Source organism: Accipiter gentilis, chromosome 33 (assembly GCF_929443795.1).
Source record: "Accipiter gentilis chromosome 33, bAccGen1.1, whole genome shotgun sequence".
Lineage (NCBI taxonomy): Eukaryota > Metazoa > Chordata > Aves > Accipitriformes > Accipitridae > Astur > Astur gentilis.
Window position 1 is genome coordinate 8,451,542 of NC_064912.1, and position 13,143 is coordinate 8,464,684.

General features: G+C 35.1%; 1 protein-coding gene across 7 annotated transcripts in view; it reads right to left on the minus strand.

The window, feature by feature from the left end:
- Positions 1 to 4,547: 4,547 nt before the first annotated feature.
- MRTFB (myocardin related transcription factor B) overlaps positions 4,548 to 13,143 on the minus strand; it is an 84,828-nt gene continuing 76,232 nt past the window's right edge. For all 7 annotated transcript variants that reach the window (XM_049835554.1, XM_049835555.1, XM_049835552.1 and 4 more), the window contains 2 exons: positions 11,905 to 11,965; positions 4,548 to 9,937 (listed from right to left, as the gene is read on the minus strand). In XM_049835554.1, coding sequence (XP_049691511.1) covers positions 9,399 to 9,937; positions 11,905 to 11,965 — 600 coding nt within the window. In that variant the 3' untranslated portion in view covers positions 4,548 to 9,398. The remainder of the gene's footprint in view (positions 9,938 to 11,904; positions 11,966 to 13,143) is intronic.

The window sequence follows — 13,143 nt, forward strand, 5'->3', positions numbered from 1 at the left end:
GAACCTGAACACTTGCTGGATGCAGCAAGTCGTGTTCATTGCTAGCTTCAAAGGATATGCCCTCATCTGGACTATGGAAAGCTGGGAAGCCAGAATAGTACTGTTGTATTCTGCTTTTGTCTTGATCATTGTGGTCACTGCAGCACTTAAAAAGTGTGATGATGCATAGGAGTGGAAACTGCCTAACTCAACTCACACCCGTAAATTTTATGATAAGGAGTGACCTCGGAGGGCCAGTTATCTTAGCTGACTGAAGAAGAGTTACTCTTAGTATTACCAAGCTGGCAGTAGGAAGGAGCTAGATTTTAATAAATCATGCTTGACTGATGTCCTTCCATTTCTGGCCCACTAGCTTATTACAAAATATGCTCTTTTATGTGCCATACTTGCTAGTTGTAACTTGTCATCACAGTTCCTGTGCAGTTCATGTCTGTGTTTGTTTTATTCATGTTTTTGTATTTTTATAAGCTGAGAAGTAATTTTGTGCTGGGAGGAAGCAGAGGGGACTATTTGAATTATGTGTAGAATTTGTATGAGTTGTATCTCTTCAAATGCACTACATTTTTAATAAATGTATTTGGTTGGCATCAGAAATAGTATTTAATGGTAAATCAACTTCTAATGCTAAAGTTCTTCCTTAACTGTATGGAGAGATTGAAAGTTCAGTTTGGAATTGTAAAGGTCTTCTGAATAGATTAAGAGGAAATACTTGATTGGGTTTTAAAAAAGTTGCCTACTCTCTAAGCCTAACTTTCTCAACGTGTCTGGAAAAAATGTTACTGTATCTGTCTTAACAAAGTGCTGTTTAATGGTGAGCTGATTTATCAAAACAGTACATTTTATAACTAAAGTTATAAATTTGATTTTAAAATGTGTAATTGCCTGTGGTGTCTTGACGTCTGGATACTTTTGTTTGGAAGTGTCTTTTATGCTGGTTGTTAACCCTTGTTTGAGCTCCATGTGAAAGCCCTTATTCTTTATGGTGAATCCTCCTTATGCAGTGTTCTCTTCTGACAAAATCTTTTTTAAAACACTATGTGACTTTCCTAAAGGAAAGTCTTTAGTAGACACCAATGCTGAAAAGTTGTCAGAGATTTTGTTGGAGGGAGAAAATAATCACCAGGTTTTTTTCTTCCTTCCCTAAGCCTCACTCTTATGCGATGGAGGTGCTCCTTTAGGAGAGGGCTTTGATGTTTGGTTTGATGTACAAAACTAGGCCTTTCTACAAATCTCCCTGACTCTTTTGAGGAGATACAGGAGAACACTCATATTTATGCAGAATTAGTGCAACTCTGTAACTGAGTTTATAAAGACTTGCTGTGCGGCAGCTGGACTGCTTCTCAGTTATCAATTACTTGAGCTTAGACTTTTTCCTAGCTTTGTGAAGGAATGTTTCTGTTCACTATTTTAACTTTTAATCAACAGCTTGTCTGATACAGTGTTACGGTAGAGTGGCCCTGCAGTCCTTGTTCTGCAGAGAAGACTGGAGACTCATCTTCAGGTAGTATTTTATGTGAAGGGAAATATTTCTTAAAGTTACTCTATAAATTTATGGATAAACACTTAAAGGAAAAAAGAAACAGCTATTTGTGTCTCAGATGCTCTAATTTGTTACTTTGATTCTCTTTTAGGAAGGTCTCGGTATGGTTGTAGACTATAGTATGGGGTGTGTGGAAGTCTGTGTGACTTCTTTGCTATCAAAGAAACATCTCTGACTTGAGACAGTACAAATATTCTAAGAAATATATCACTCTAGCAATATTTGTGTAACACACAACAAGCTAATAGAGAGAGTATGTAACATTTAATATTGTACAGAGTAAAGAGAAATGTAATGATAGCCATTTATAGAACATGGTTTAATATATTCAGGTTTTACTGAAAATGAGGGTTTAGCTTGTGTAAGAAGTTCATTCAGCATAATCTCAAGCTTCATCAGTCCTTCTTGTCTTGGTGTTTACATCATAATACTAACATGAGTACAGTTTGGGGGGAGGGTTATGTGTTTATATTTCTTGGTCTTTGTAAAACAATAAAACCCCCAAATTGCCAGTTGGCACCAAAACAAGTGCTTTATCTCTGATATATTCTAAATATAAATTCTGTAATGCACAAATGCATAGTCAAAAAGTGCTGCGCTTGTTTTGCAATATTTATGTTTGGTGTGTGCTATCTGAAAGTAAGTTTGTGGCGTATATAGCCTACAAATTTTTAGAATGGTTAAATTTCATAAAGAAAAGGTATTTTATTAAATTTACAGGGTATATTAGTAAGTTTCAATTTGTTCAATTATATAGGTTTTGTAATATTTGGCCAAGTTCTGATGTCATCAGTGTAGAACAGACTTTAATAAGGAAGCGGTGGGTGATCTAGTATGGAGACTGCCTCCACAAGAGGAGGTATAATAGTAAATATTTAAATGAAGCAGCTTCATCATGAAAAGAAGCTTGTGCATATTGAACAGCTTATAGTTCGTTCTCTTGAAGAAATGCATAGAGGTGTTCTGGAACACAAGCTGAGCAGAATACCAAATGCAAATACGCATTCCCACAATCCAGAACATCTTGAAAACCTTGGAAGAATTTAGGAGTGTCATGAATGAAAGTAGGTGCAATCTTTTCTACATCAGAAATAATTTTCTAATCCTTTCTTTGCCATATTATAGTTCTGAAATATCCGTTAAGCTCTCACAGAATAACCTTATTCTTTGTACTTGGGTTTTTTACAAATTATTTTTTATTGTGAAAAGGTAGCTCCTATTCAGAAAAATATGATACAAACACTATTTCCTTTCTTGTTAAATTCAAGACTAGTACTGTAAAGTATAAAGAATCACAGTATTCTGTAGTTGATAAGAATGCGCATATAAACTCACTTGGGGATTATTTCTGTATTGTGACAATGTAACTCAATTAGGAACAGAAGTCTGTATTGCAAGGTGAAATACACCCAGCAATCTGCAATGGTAGTTTAATAGTTTTTGACTTCACTCTGAGAAGCCTTAAAGGTTCATTTGCGTAAGTGAACAAAATGTTGCATTTGACTCACAAATGAGGTTAAACTATCTGGGGAATAATCAGGAGCTTGCCTGATCACACAGGCACAGCTATCTAAGAGATCTATCTATGTGGCTTGATCTGAGCAGCTCAGTGGAACCTTTCCAGCAGTTTGCTCCAGGTCAGTGACATAAGAGGTTCACAATAGGAACACACACCTTTCTGGAATGCCTCGTTTATGCTGTATTTTGCGTTTCCCTTTTTCCCTCCCTGAAAAAAAATCTCACTTGGAGTGAGGAAGAAACTAGGTTTTTCCCTCTTCCTTTTTTACCCTGCCACCGTTAAGTCATAACAATATTAGAGCCCTCCCATCTCCCTTGCTGTTGCTTTTATACATGCAGGTTGTTCTCTTCCACAAGCTAGTGGTGTGGACTAATCCAAGAGATTATCCTTAGAGAATTTTGCTAGAAACATGACTCTCTGTGGTTGACAAAAATACATACTAGAATACTATATTTTCCCAAGTCTTACCACAGCATCTCGGGTTTTGATCAATTTTTCTTCTTTGATGGGGATGGATGTAAACTAGTGCTTGTTCAGTGAGCTCTTTAGTACCCCTGCGCAGTCATATGTGGTCAGTGCACGCATTATGTAACTTTAAAGTCCTCTTCTGCGCTGGACTTTAGAAGACATTTTAAATAAGGTGTTTTGCTCTTGTGAAAAAGAACAGGGAATGTCCAAAATTACTTAATACATCTTTGCACGTATTAGTATACTGTCAGAGCTGTTTAGGTTTGTGCAATTAACACATGGTTACTCTCTGGGTAGCATAGGAAAAGGACTCCCTTCCAAGTTGTTCATACCTTCTAAAAAGTACTATGGCAGGATAGGTATTCTTGGAGGCTTTGGTTTTTAAGATTGGGCTGAGCCAAAAAAACAGTCATTTTTCAATGAACTAGTTAAGAGATGAGTCGTGGGGGGTGCACCCCAGCAACTGTATATCATGAAAATTCGGTGACAAATGACAAAATAAGGACTGCACGGCTTATGAGTTATATAAAAAGCTCATTGATTACAATTGTTTTAATTTTTATGAAGCCACTTCATTTAAAATATATTGAAGAGTATCACATCTATTTTACTTGTGTGTTATGTAAGGTAGTTCCACTTGTGCATACGTTAGGATTTTTTTTTTTTTTTTAAAGGACAAAAGTACTGAAAAGTCAGGGTTCTTACCCTACCTTTTCCTGAGAAAAGAATAAAAAACAGGAAAGGAATTAATATAATAGTATCGCGGGGGTGGGGGAAGTCCAAACCTAAACTTTTAGAGTTCAGGAAATCTCTATTCTTACAGATTTTGGCTCTGATTTTGAAGACAAACCATCGTTCCTTTGGACTTTGTCTAAGTGCAGGTTTCATTCTTACTCCTTTTTTTTGGAGAAAGGTACTTAGAACATAGGCCAAATTTTTCTGACTCATAAGAGTCAGAATTTTTGTTGATTTTTATTAATGGTATTTTCCACTTTTAAGTAGTAAGCATGGACAAATGAACACAGTTTTCCTTTTTTATTTGAGACACTTAGCAAAAATGCTGAAATATCAAACATTTTCTCGGTAGCTACAATATTGCCACTATGTACAAAATATTTGATAAATGTAGTACACATATAAAAATACAGTATGCATTACATATATACAGTACAATGTGCAAAACATATGGCATTCAAACATATGGAATTGATTTTAGGGGTGCAAACAGCAAATACAAAGGCATCATGGTTTCTTATAGAAAGGCAATACATAAACTGACGCCCTGATTGCCATAACTTGCATTTAGTAAAGTAGTGCTTAAATGAAGAGGGCCCTAGAGACAGATGTCTATCTTCTTTTTTTCACAAAATGAGATGCTAAGACGTAATTATGACTATGAAAATAAGAAGAGAAACACCTACTAGGGTTAGCGTTATTTCTACTGCAAGCAGTACTGTGAAGAAAAATCCTATCTGGAAAAAAGCCTGTGCTATTACTTAATACAAATTTCTCAAACAACAAAAACAAATCTGTACTGTTAAACATCAAAAACAGCTTTGAAAATATCTACATCCTTGATTTTAGAAAAGTATGGATAATACTTTTGGGGATTTAATTTCCTATGCTTCAAAATATGAAGTGCCTCCTTTGGCAAAATAAATGGCAATGCTTTGGTTCCTATTTAAATTTTTATATTATTATAATTTATTTTAGGCTGTCTTTTGAATATCTGAGCTGTGTTTTTTATAAAAATAGCGTGATTATATAGTTATTAACCATTCCCTGCTTTTTATTGAGATTTTGCTCTCATAGCTAGAATGGCTTTTTTTGGCTAGATTTCTAGAAATACATGTATGCACTTTTAACTTAAAAAGTCTTTATATTCAGTATTAGACACTACAGAATGATGTAGGTGTCTCTTTTTTGCACTTTGTTCCTATCAAACTGGTATAAAAGGAATACTTGAGATTACTTCAGGTTTTAATGAATGCTCTTTATTGGCCATGTATATATACTATGTGCAACTCCATTCCACATATCCCACATAAAACCCCATCTCTAGTATCGTCTAGAAGTTATCAAAAGGCAATTTAATAGACCACAGTATAGTTTCAACAGCACATTTACTAGAGATAAGTGGAAGAAATTTTTTTCCAGTTTTAATAGAATTTGCTTTAAGTTTATAATACACAGAAGATGCCATCCAAATAATTGTTTACATCGGTGAGCTTTAGTGTGTTTGATTACATAATGCCCTTCCAGTTAAATGTATTCTACAATTGCATTTTCTCTGTCTTGAAAACAGTTCAGCAGCTTGTGCTTGGTTTCCAATTGTGGTGCCTACAGTTTTCAGGCATCTGAATGTTTGAGATTACATAACATAAAAGCTGAATATTGAAACTTCCATTTTGATCACCTGCTTCCTTGAACATAACTCCTGGTGGTGAATTTAGAAATACCTTGGAAAGAAATTGCAGTAGTAAGTAGTGATGATTTCTAAAAGGTGTGGCCTCAGCTTTTTGAAGGTCTGATTCTGAAAGGCCACACTGCTGGATTAGACTCTAAATCTCTGTAGAAATCAACTGCCATAAATTAATTGTATTCTCAGACAGAATTGCTAAATTTATGACAATGATTTCTTAACTATTTATAATGTTAAACAACATTTTGCCTGTAAACTTACTTGCCTTAATTAATGCTGAATGGCACTAAAAGTGCATAACAAATACCATTTCTGTATTAAAAGCATGATGTGACTCCTCTTGATTAACATTAGCCTTGTAAAATGTATGTCTGAGCTCTGTGTCTATAAGTGTAAACACCAACTTTCGATTTTCACACTGATAAAATGGTATTCCTAATTACTTTGAAGGATCTACTAACACCACATTTGATGGGAAGTGTTCTGTTAGTATATTGCAGGCATTAAATGGCAGATTTAGTGCCAGTACATTCCTTTGCGACTCTTCTCTTAATGAGAAATCTTCAGTTCTGTACAGTCAAACTGCACAGTCATGATTAAATTTAAGATGTATTGTATTTGTGTTACAAAAATTGTCATGTAAAACATGCACACACAGAAGTCTAAGTAAAATCTATTTCTGCCATAACAGGCATATATAACTATGGCAAATATATCACATTTCAGAACAAAGTCTAAAGCAAACCATTAATACACAATTCTGAAATGTACAAAAAAGTAATCACACATTCCCTACACTAGAATATTTGTACTTCAAAACCTAAAATGATCCCATAATTTTTTTAATCGCTTTTTTTTTTTTTCCCAAATAGACTTCTGGAGTAGAAAGCTATACTGTACTGATAACAACACATCTCAACTGTTTGGGTTTATTTCTGCACATAGATTCCTATGGATTAATTAACATTCTACACTGTCAATAAGGATAGTTTTGTAGCAAGATGACTTTGCCAGTTTAAAGCTCTATTTACATGCACATCAAAAATGACAGTACAGTTGCTCTAGGTTACTTTGTCCTCTAAAAATTAATTTACTTGCCTTGTACTTAATCAGAAGGCAGGGTCAGGAAGGGGTAACTCTAACCACACATATGTGGTATGATGTCTGGTGTATCACACGTAATAAATTGACAGTACTGTAGAACACTAAATTTCATTCAAAGTTGTTTTTATCAGACCAAGAGTCCTTAATTCTTATTCTCGTAACAGCTGAGGGCACTTAGTATCTCAGAGTATTAGCTCCCAAGATAATATGATGAAAAGGAATGCAAAAAGTTGAATATATTTGTTTAGTGTTATTGAAGATTCCTATACCATCAAAATTTAAGGCAGACAGTCCACGTGCAATATTGTACTCAAGTACTGTAGGCACAGCAAGAAGGAATAATGAAAGAGGTCTTTCAACTTCATCTTTTGTTGTGAAAAATCTCCATAGATTGTTTTTCTGTACTTCAATCTTAAAGTAAATCCTGGCCTGTAAAACTATTGAAGAAATACAATGATTTAAAGTGCTGGTAACTGATATGATGCAAACATATGATGCCAGTTTAAAACTTGAATCAATGATGTAATCCACTATTTTATCTGAAGCCATTATTAGTAAACCATACTGCATTTGCAGTTAACTCCACAACATGATTGTGTTGTTTTTCTGTTTTTTTAAATGTGATACAGGTTGCTAAATAGTTAACAGCTACTTTCTGTTTTCATTATTTCTTTGATACTCTGATATATATCATTAGTCTAAGAAGTAAGCAAAAGCTTCAGGGCATTTTTTGATTAGCTCCTACAAAACTTTATTTTTGAAGGCTGGTGGCGAGGGAGAAATTCTGCAATGAGATCAGTTTTCAGACTAGAAAACATATCAAGCTTCCATTGTTCAGGAAATAGGGGACTGTTTCTTTTTATCTTAATTTAGGAATTCCCTAATAGGAAATAATTTCAATTTTAAGTTTGATGATCAGCCTACATCATCTATGGCAATATTTAACACCTACTACCTGAGAGACAACCATAGAACTTAAAAGTATTTTACCTCTATTTGCATTTTTTTTGTTTGTTTTTCCAACTGCTATCATAATAGACTATGAAAAAAACAAATAAGGGCTTTAAAAAAAAATAATATTTTCATGTGCTGTGCTTTGAGGTAAGAGCTTAATTTTTGCTATTATCTGTTTCAGATATGACATAGCCTTCTTATCACAAACCAGTACATCCTGATACTGCTATTTAGGATTCTCACTGAGCAGCTTCTCCGTTTAGCTTCCCTGATGTTATGTAGTGGTAGACAAAGCTGTTCAATAGATAAAGTATTCATTAAGAAATGATGGTTGTCCTGTCAGTACTGTCCCCTGCAAGTTGGTCTGATCCTACAAACATCTTTTATTGAGGGCATTGGGACTATTCTTGCATAGATGCTTGCAGGATCGTAGTGCAGAACAGCATTAATTAAACTTTTCTACTTCCTCAAACTGTTGTAATATGCTGAGATACTGGATTCAATGATCTGTAACAAATATCCTCAAACACAGAGTAAATTAGGATATTTATTATTTCCACTGTAGTAATCTTGTTTGAAGACCACTGTTCCCTTCTGTTCACAAAAATAAGCTATACAAAGTTAAAAGAGTATACAAATAACTGTCTGATATACACATTAAAACCTAGCTATTAAATGCAGAGCATTGCTATAGAAAATTCAGTGTTCTCAATATTACCTGGCGTAGCTACGGTGGATTTCTTGCAGTTACACTTAATATCCCTTTGGATGCAGTTAAATTCTTCCCTCATGATTAAAGAATGGGGGAAGAGTTTTAAAAACCACAAAACCAAAATATAAAAACAACTTAAACAAATTAAGAGACTAGATACATGAAATTTCACTGAACCAGCCAGTGCTTCTACTTGCCTTTGCTCTCACAATTCATTTGGAACCTGGCTCAGGCTATCCACAGGAACAATGAAGTGCAGTGATACCTCACCCTCCCCCAAACATTTGCTCACTGTGTCAAAACAGACAGTTGAAATCTCACTTTTTCTTCTCTAAGTTTAGCCATATTGTGTTGCTCATTTAAGCATTACAAAGTCAGAAACATAACTTCTTTCTTAAATATTTGTGATGTGTTTACCTTGGGGTACTTCTAATCAGTAACTACAATCATCCTTTCCTGACTTGTGAAATACAGCTTTCAGAGGGCCCTAATCTGCATTACTGATAGGAGCATAAAGTAATTCACTGTTGTAAACTTGAAAAATCAATAAGGAATTAGCTTCAAGCATTTGTTCTTCCAAACATCACTGTCTTAATTTATCTTAACTGCAATCAGAATGATATAATAATGGACCTCTGCTGTGAAGAGACTTGCAGGTCGTGTTCTCATTGGCTGTAGCTTAATCCCAGTGCAACTGTAGATCTTGCGGATCTAGAAAGTCAGTGGAAAACACGCTGGGGGCAGTAGAACTGAGAGGAGTGAGTCCAGATGAGGAGCTGGGCATTGTAATGTCTAGCCATTCCATATTGTCCAAATTTGTATCAGGAAGGTCAAGAGACAGACAAGAATTATTCGTGGTAAACTGCGGGTCACATGTTTCCATGGGTGAATGAGAGTGATCTAAAATGCTGGAGTGATTAAGTAGATCATTCTGGAGGTCTTCAATTAAAGAAAATGGCTCTCTGTCCTCATTACTGCTTGTCAGTTGAGGAATTTCATTACCTGATGGTAAAGTTCCATCCAAGAGGGCTTCAAGTTGGTTTTCCAAACTTATAGACAAGCTGGTTGTTGGTTCTAAAGACACAGGAGGAGGGGCCATTTGGATTTGCGGTGGTGGGCGGGATACCACTGTATTCACTGGCATTGTAGTGATGTTGGCTGTTACTGGTCTCATTTTAGAAATGGGAGATGGTTCCTCCTTTATTGGAAGGGAAATCTCTGTAATAAAAAAACCACCCACACACTATTGAATTCAGAAAAGATAATGACATATGTCCTCAGGCTTACAACTTCCACCCTTTTCTTGCCCACTTTGGGATGCATCCACAGTGAACTCCATGGACTAAGTCATTCTGCTGTTCTGATAATACTAACACTACATACATTAGACTATGTCAGGTACTCTATCAACAACAAAGTATTTTAAAACAAGTTCCAGAGTTCTGCTTTCAATAATACTTCAGCCAGTTAGAATATTTATATTGATGAAAAAAGGAACAATGTTCTAGATGTTAGCTTTGCCTCCTTCATGATTATAGTTCTTTTGACTAATTAGAATAATTATGGAACCAACATGTTTCCTCATTTGGAGAAGAGCACCTGAACCAATTTTCAGTTCCATCTCTGTTTAGCACTCTGTCTACCTTTATGAAGTAGAGTCCAAGAGATCAACTGATGTGATGAGGATGCATTTATTACTGATTCTAGAATCTAAAACTACTCTTCTGTCAAGAAGTTCCATATAAGATAGTAGCAGTAACCATAAAAACAAATAAAGCAAAGTAAGTTCCAGTTAATTCTTATATGCTAATGGAGAATATGCAAATAAATACTCTAGCACAGGTGATGTTTTTGCCAGCAAAAAAACACCTGACAATGTTTTGCACCAGTTTTCCAAGCAAAAACCACATCCTTAAAAGCTGTAAGAGCATCTATTAAAATGATTGCTTAGTAAAAGCAAAGCATTACTAAACAGACCCTCTCACTCTTTTGAAGTACATTACATTAATAAACTAAACATTTTCAGTGTAGAACTCACTTATGTAAGTGCAAGAGCACCGAATGCTTTACTTCGTTTTTCATAAAGATCATCAGGAAACATTTGCTTTTTTATTGCAACTTAGCAAATATGGAGCAGTTGTTGCCTTTAAGATCCAATAGGTTTAGTAATGTAACACTCAAAGCAAAATATTTAAGTAAGCACACGAATGTTTCCTCCATCTTCTGTTCCAGAGGTAGAACTTCTTCAAACTACCCATGCAATATTTTAATAAAAGCACTGAAAGCATTTTTTAATTTAGCTTGAGTTGTTCAGTGCACAGGTCACTTAACTCATGTCTGTCACTGTCTACTCCATTTTCTTCAGCTGACACTGCAATTTGCTTTGAAAAAGGAAAAATACTTTAATGTTTAGAATATCGCTAAAATCTTCTAATAGCCTGCAATCAGTCACTTCTGTCCTGGCATTCACTGCCATCAAGATTCTTGTATGACAGTAGTACAAAACATTAAGTTAATTGAATTGCTTGGCACCAAGAACATTTCCCAGTATTGTAATGGCTTCTTAGTCTACAAAGCCTAATTATGTCCGAAAGCCTCCTTCTTTTACTGCAAAGCTACTTTGTATATTACTTGAGTTATTTCAGTTCCTTTCTGATAATTCCCTTATTTTAACTGACATAGAAAGTTGTTATTCATTAATGTCTCTATGTAGTTCATTCACACTTTTTCCAGTAACGTATCTTTGATGTTTAGAGTTGATAATATATGGTTATATTTAATGAAATTTTAGTATCAACATGCTTTAACTCTTTATTCTATTTTTTGTATAATTTCAATATACTTAGTATGGACTTGCTCAACTTTTCCTATTTTGATAAAATACATCTGTGCTAACCTAAGGTGTTATTTTAATTGTTTGAATGCTGTATGGATTATTGCAAAGGTCTGCCTGGGCTAATTTAGAAGCAGAGAAGTTCTACAGTAGGTTGACTGTATGTTTTGGTAAATGTTTTCTTTAATAAATAATTATTGCAAACCTTCAGAAATATTAGTTTAATTCAGGCTGGATAGCTTCTACCTCCTCTCCCTGGATGAGTTCTTTCATTTCATTCCTTTAATTATAACACTGACTTTTTATTATCAGGTTTTAAATCTCTACATCACACAGATGCCAATTATCTTACCTCCGCTCTTGATGAGAATATCAAAAAGATCATCCATCTGCTGACTGTGCACACTGGAAATCTGTAATGCATGAGAAAAGGGTTATTCTTTTAAGATGTAGTATTTTTTCCTAAGCTGACTGATCCTAGCTTCTCTCAATAGTACATAAGTACTAACCTATGATCAAGACTAAAATTCTTCATGTGAAACTGTCAATCTAGAAAACAGAGAAATAGTTTGGAGAGACACTTGTAATCCCTGTGGTCAGTTTCAGTACAAAGGAATAGGGAAAAAATCTGAAATGCAAGACAAAGATTTTATGAATGCAACCTAGAAGAGAGGTACAGAAAACTAGGGATAAGAAGGAGAATTACTAACCCTGTTTTGTACCAGGCCAAGTATCTGGAATAACTGCAGGACTTTGCGGGCTGCACCCTGAACTGCTTTCTCTCAGATACCCTGCGAAAGCCATCATTTAAGACGGATTTTGTTAGGTATGGGTTTGTGTTTTTTTTTTTTTTTCCCCCAATTTGTAGATTCATGTTCTTCTCTTTTTTAATGGGGCAGGGCAGCTTTCATCAACTGTTTATCTGTTTGTTTTAAATAGCCATCTCCTGAATATCTGAACCTTAAGCAAAAGGTAACAAAACCTCCGCAAACCCATTCTTTCAAAAATAGTCTAGGAAAAGTGGCGACTTTTATGATGGTCTCAAAATGAAAACAGTGTTTTAAAACATTGGTTATACTCTGGAGATGGGAAGTAATTTGTCATCAGTAGATCTAGCTCCTGGAAAGACGCCAGTGGAGAGGCACTTTGCTAACTGGTAGCAATAAAATCACATAGGACCACCTATGTGCCTTCACTGTCAGGATGTCTCGCACATGCCAAGAACATATAAAATAGCATTAGATACCTATGCTTCTTCCTGAGTGTCTGCCACCACAAAACCAGCAACCAATACCAAGTCACCACAAGGTTTTATCTTTTGGCATAGTTCTGAAACGCATGAGGTTAGGGATGCTCATTAGTTTTGTTTGCAATTTTCCTCCAACACGAAGGTTATCATAGTACACTGACAAAGCACTCGGTAGGATTATTCATCAAGCTTACTAAATATAGACTCTTTTCAAGTAAGCACCTATGCTCATGTTTATATATGTTTGCCTAAGTGTGTATAAACACACTCACACACATTCTCCTCAAGTTTACTCACTTTGGAAAAAGTATTTTCTTTTTTAAGTCTGAACCTTGGGTATCA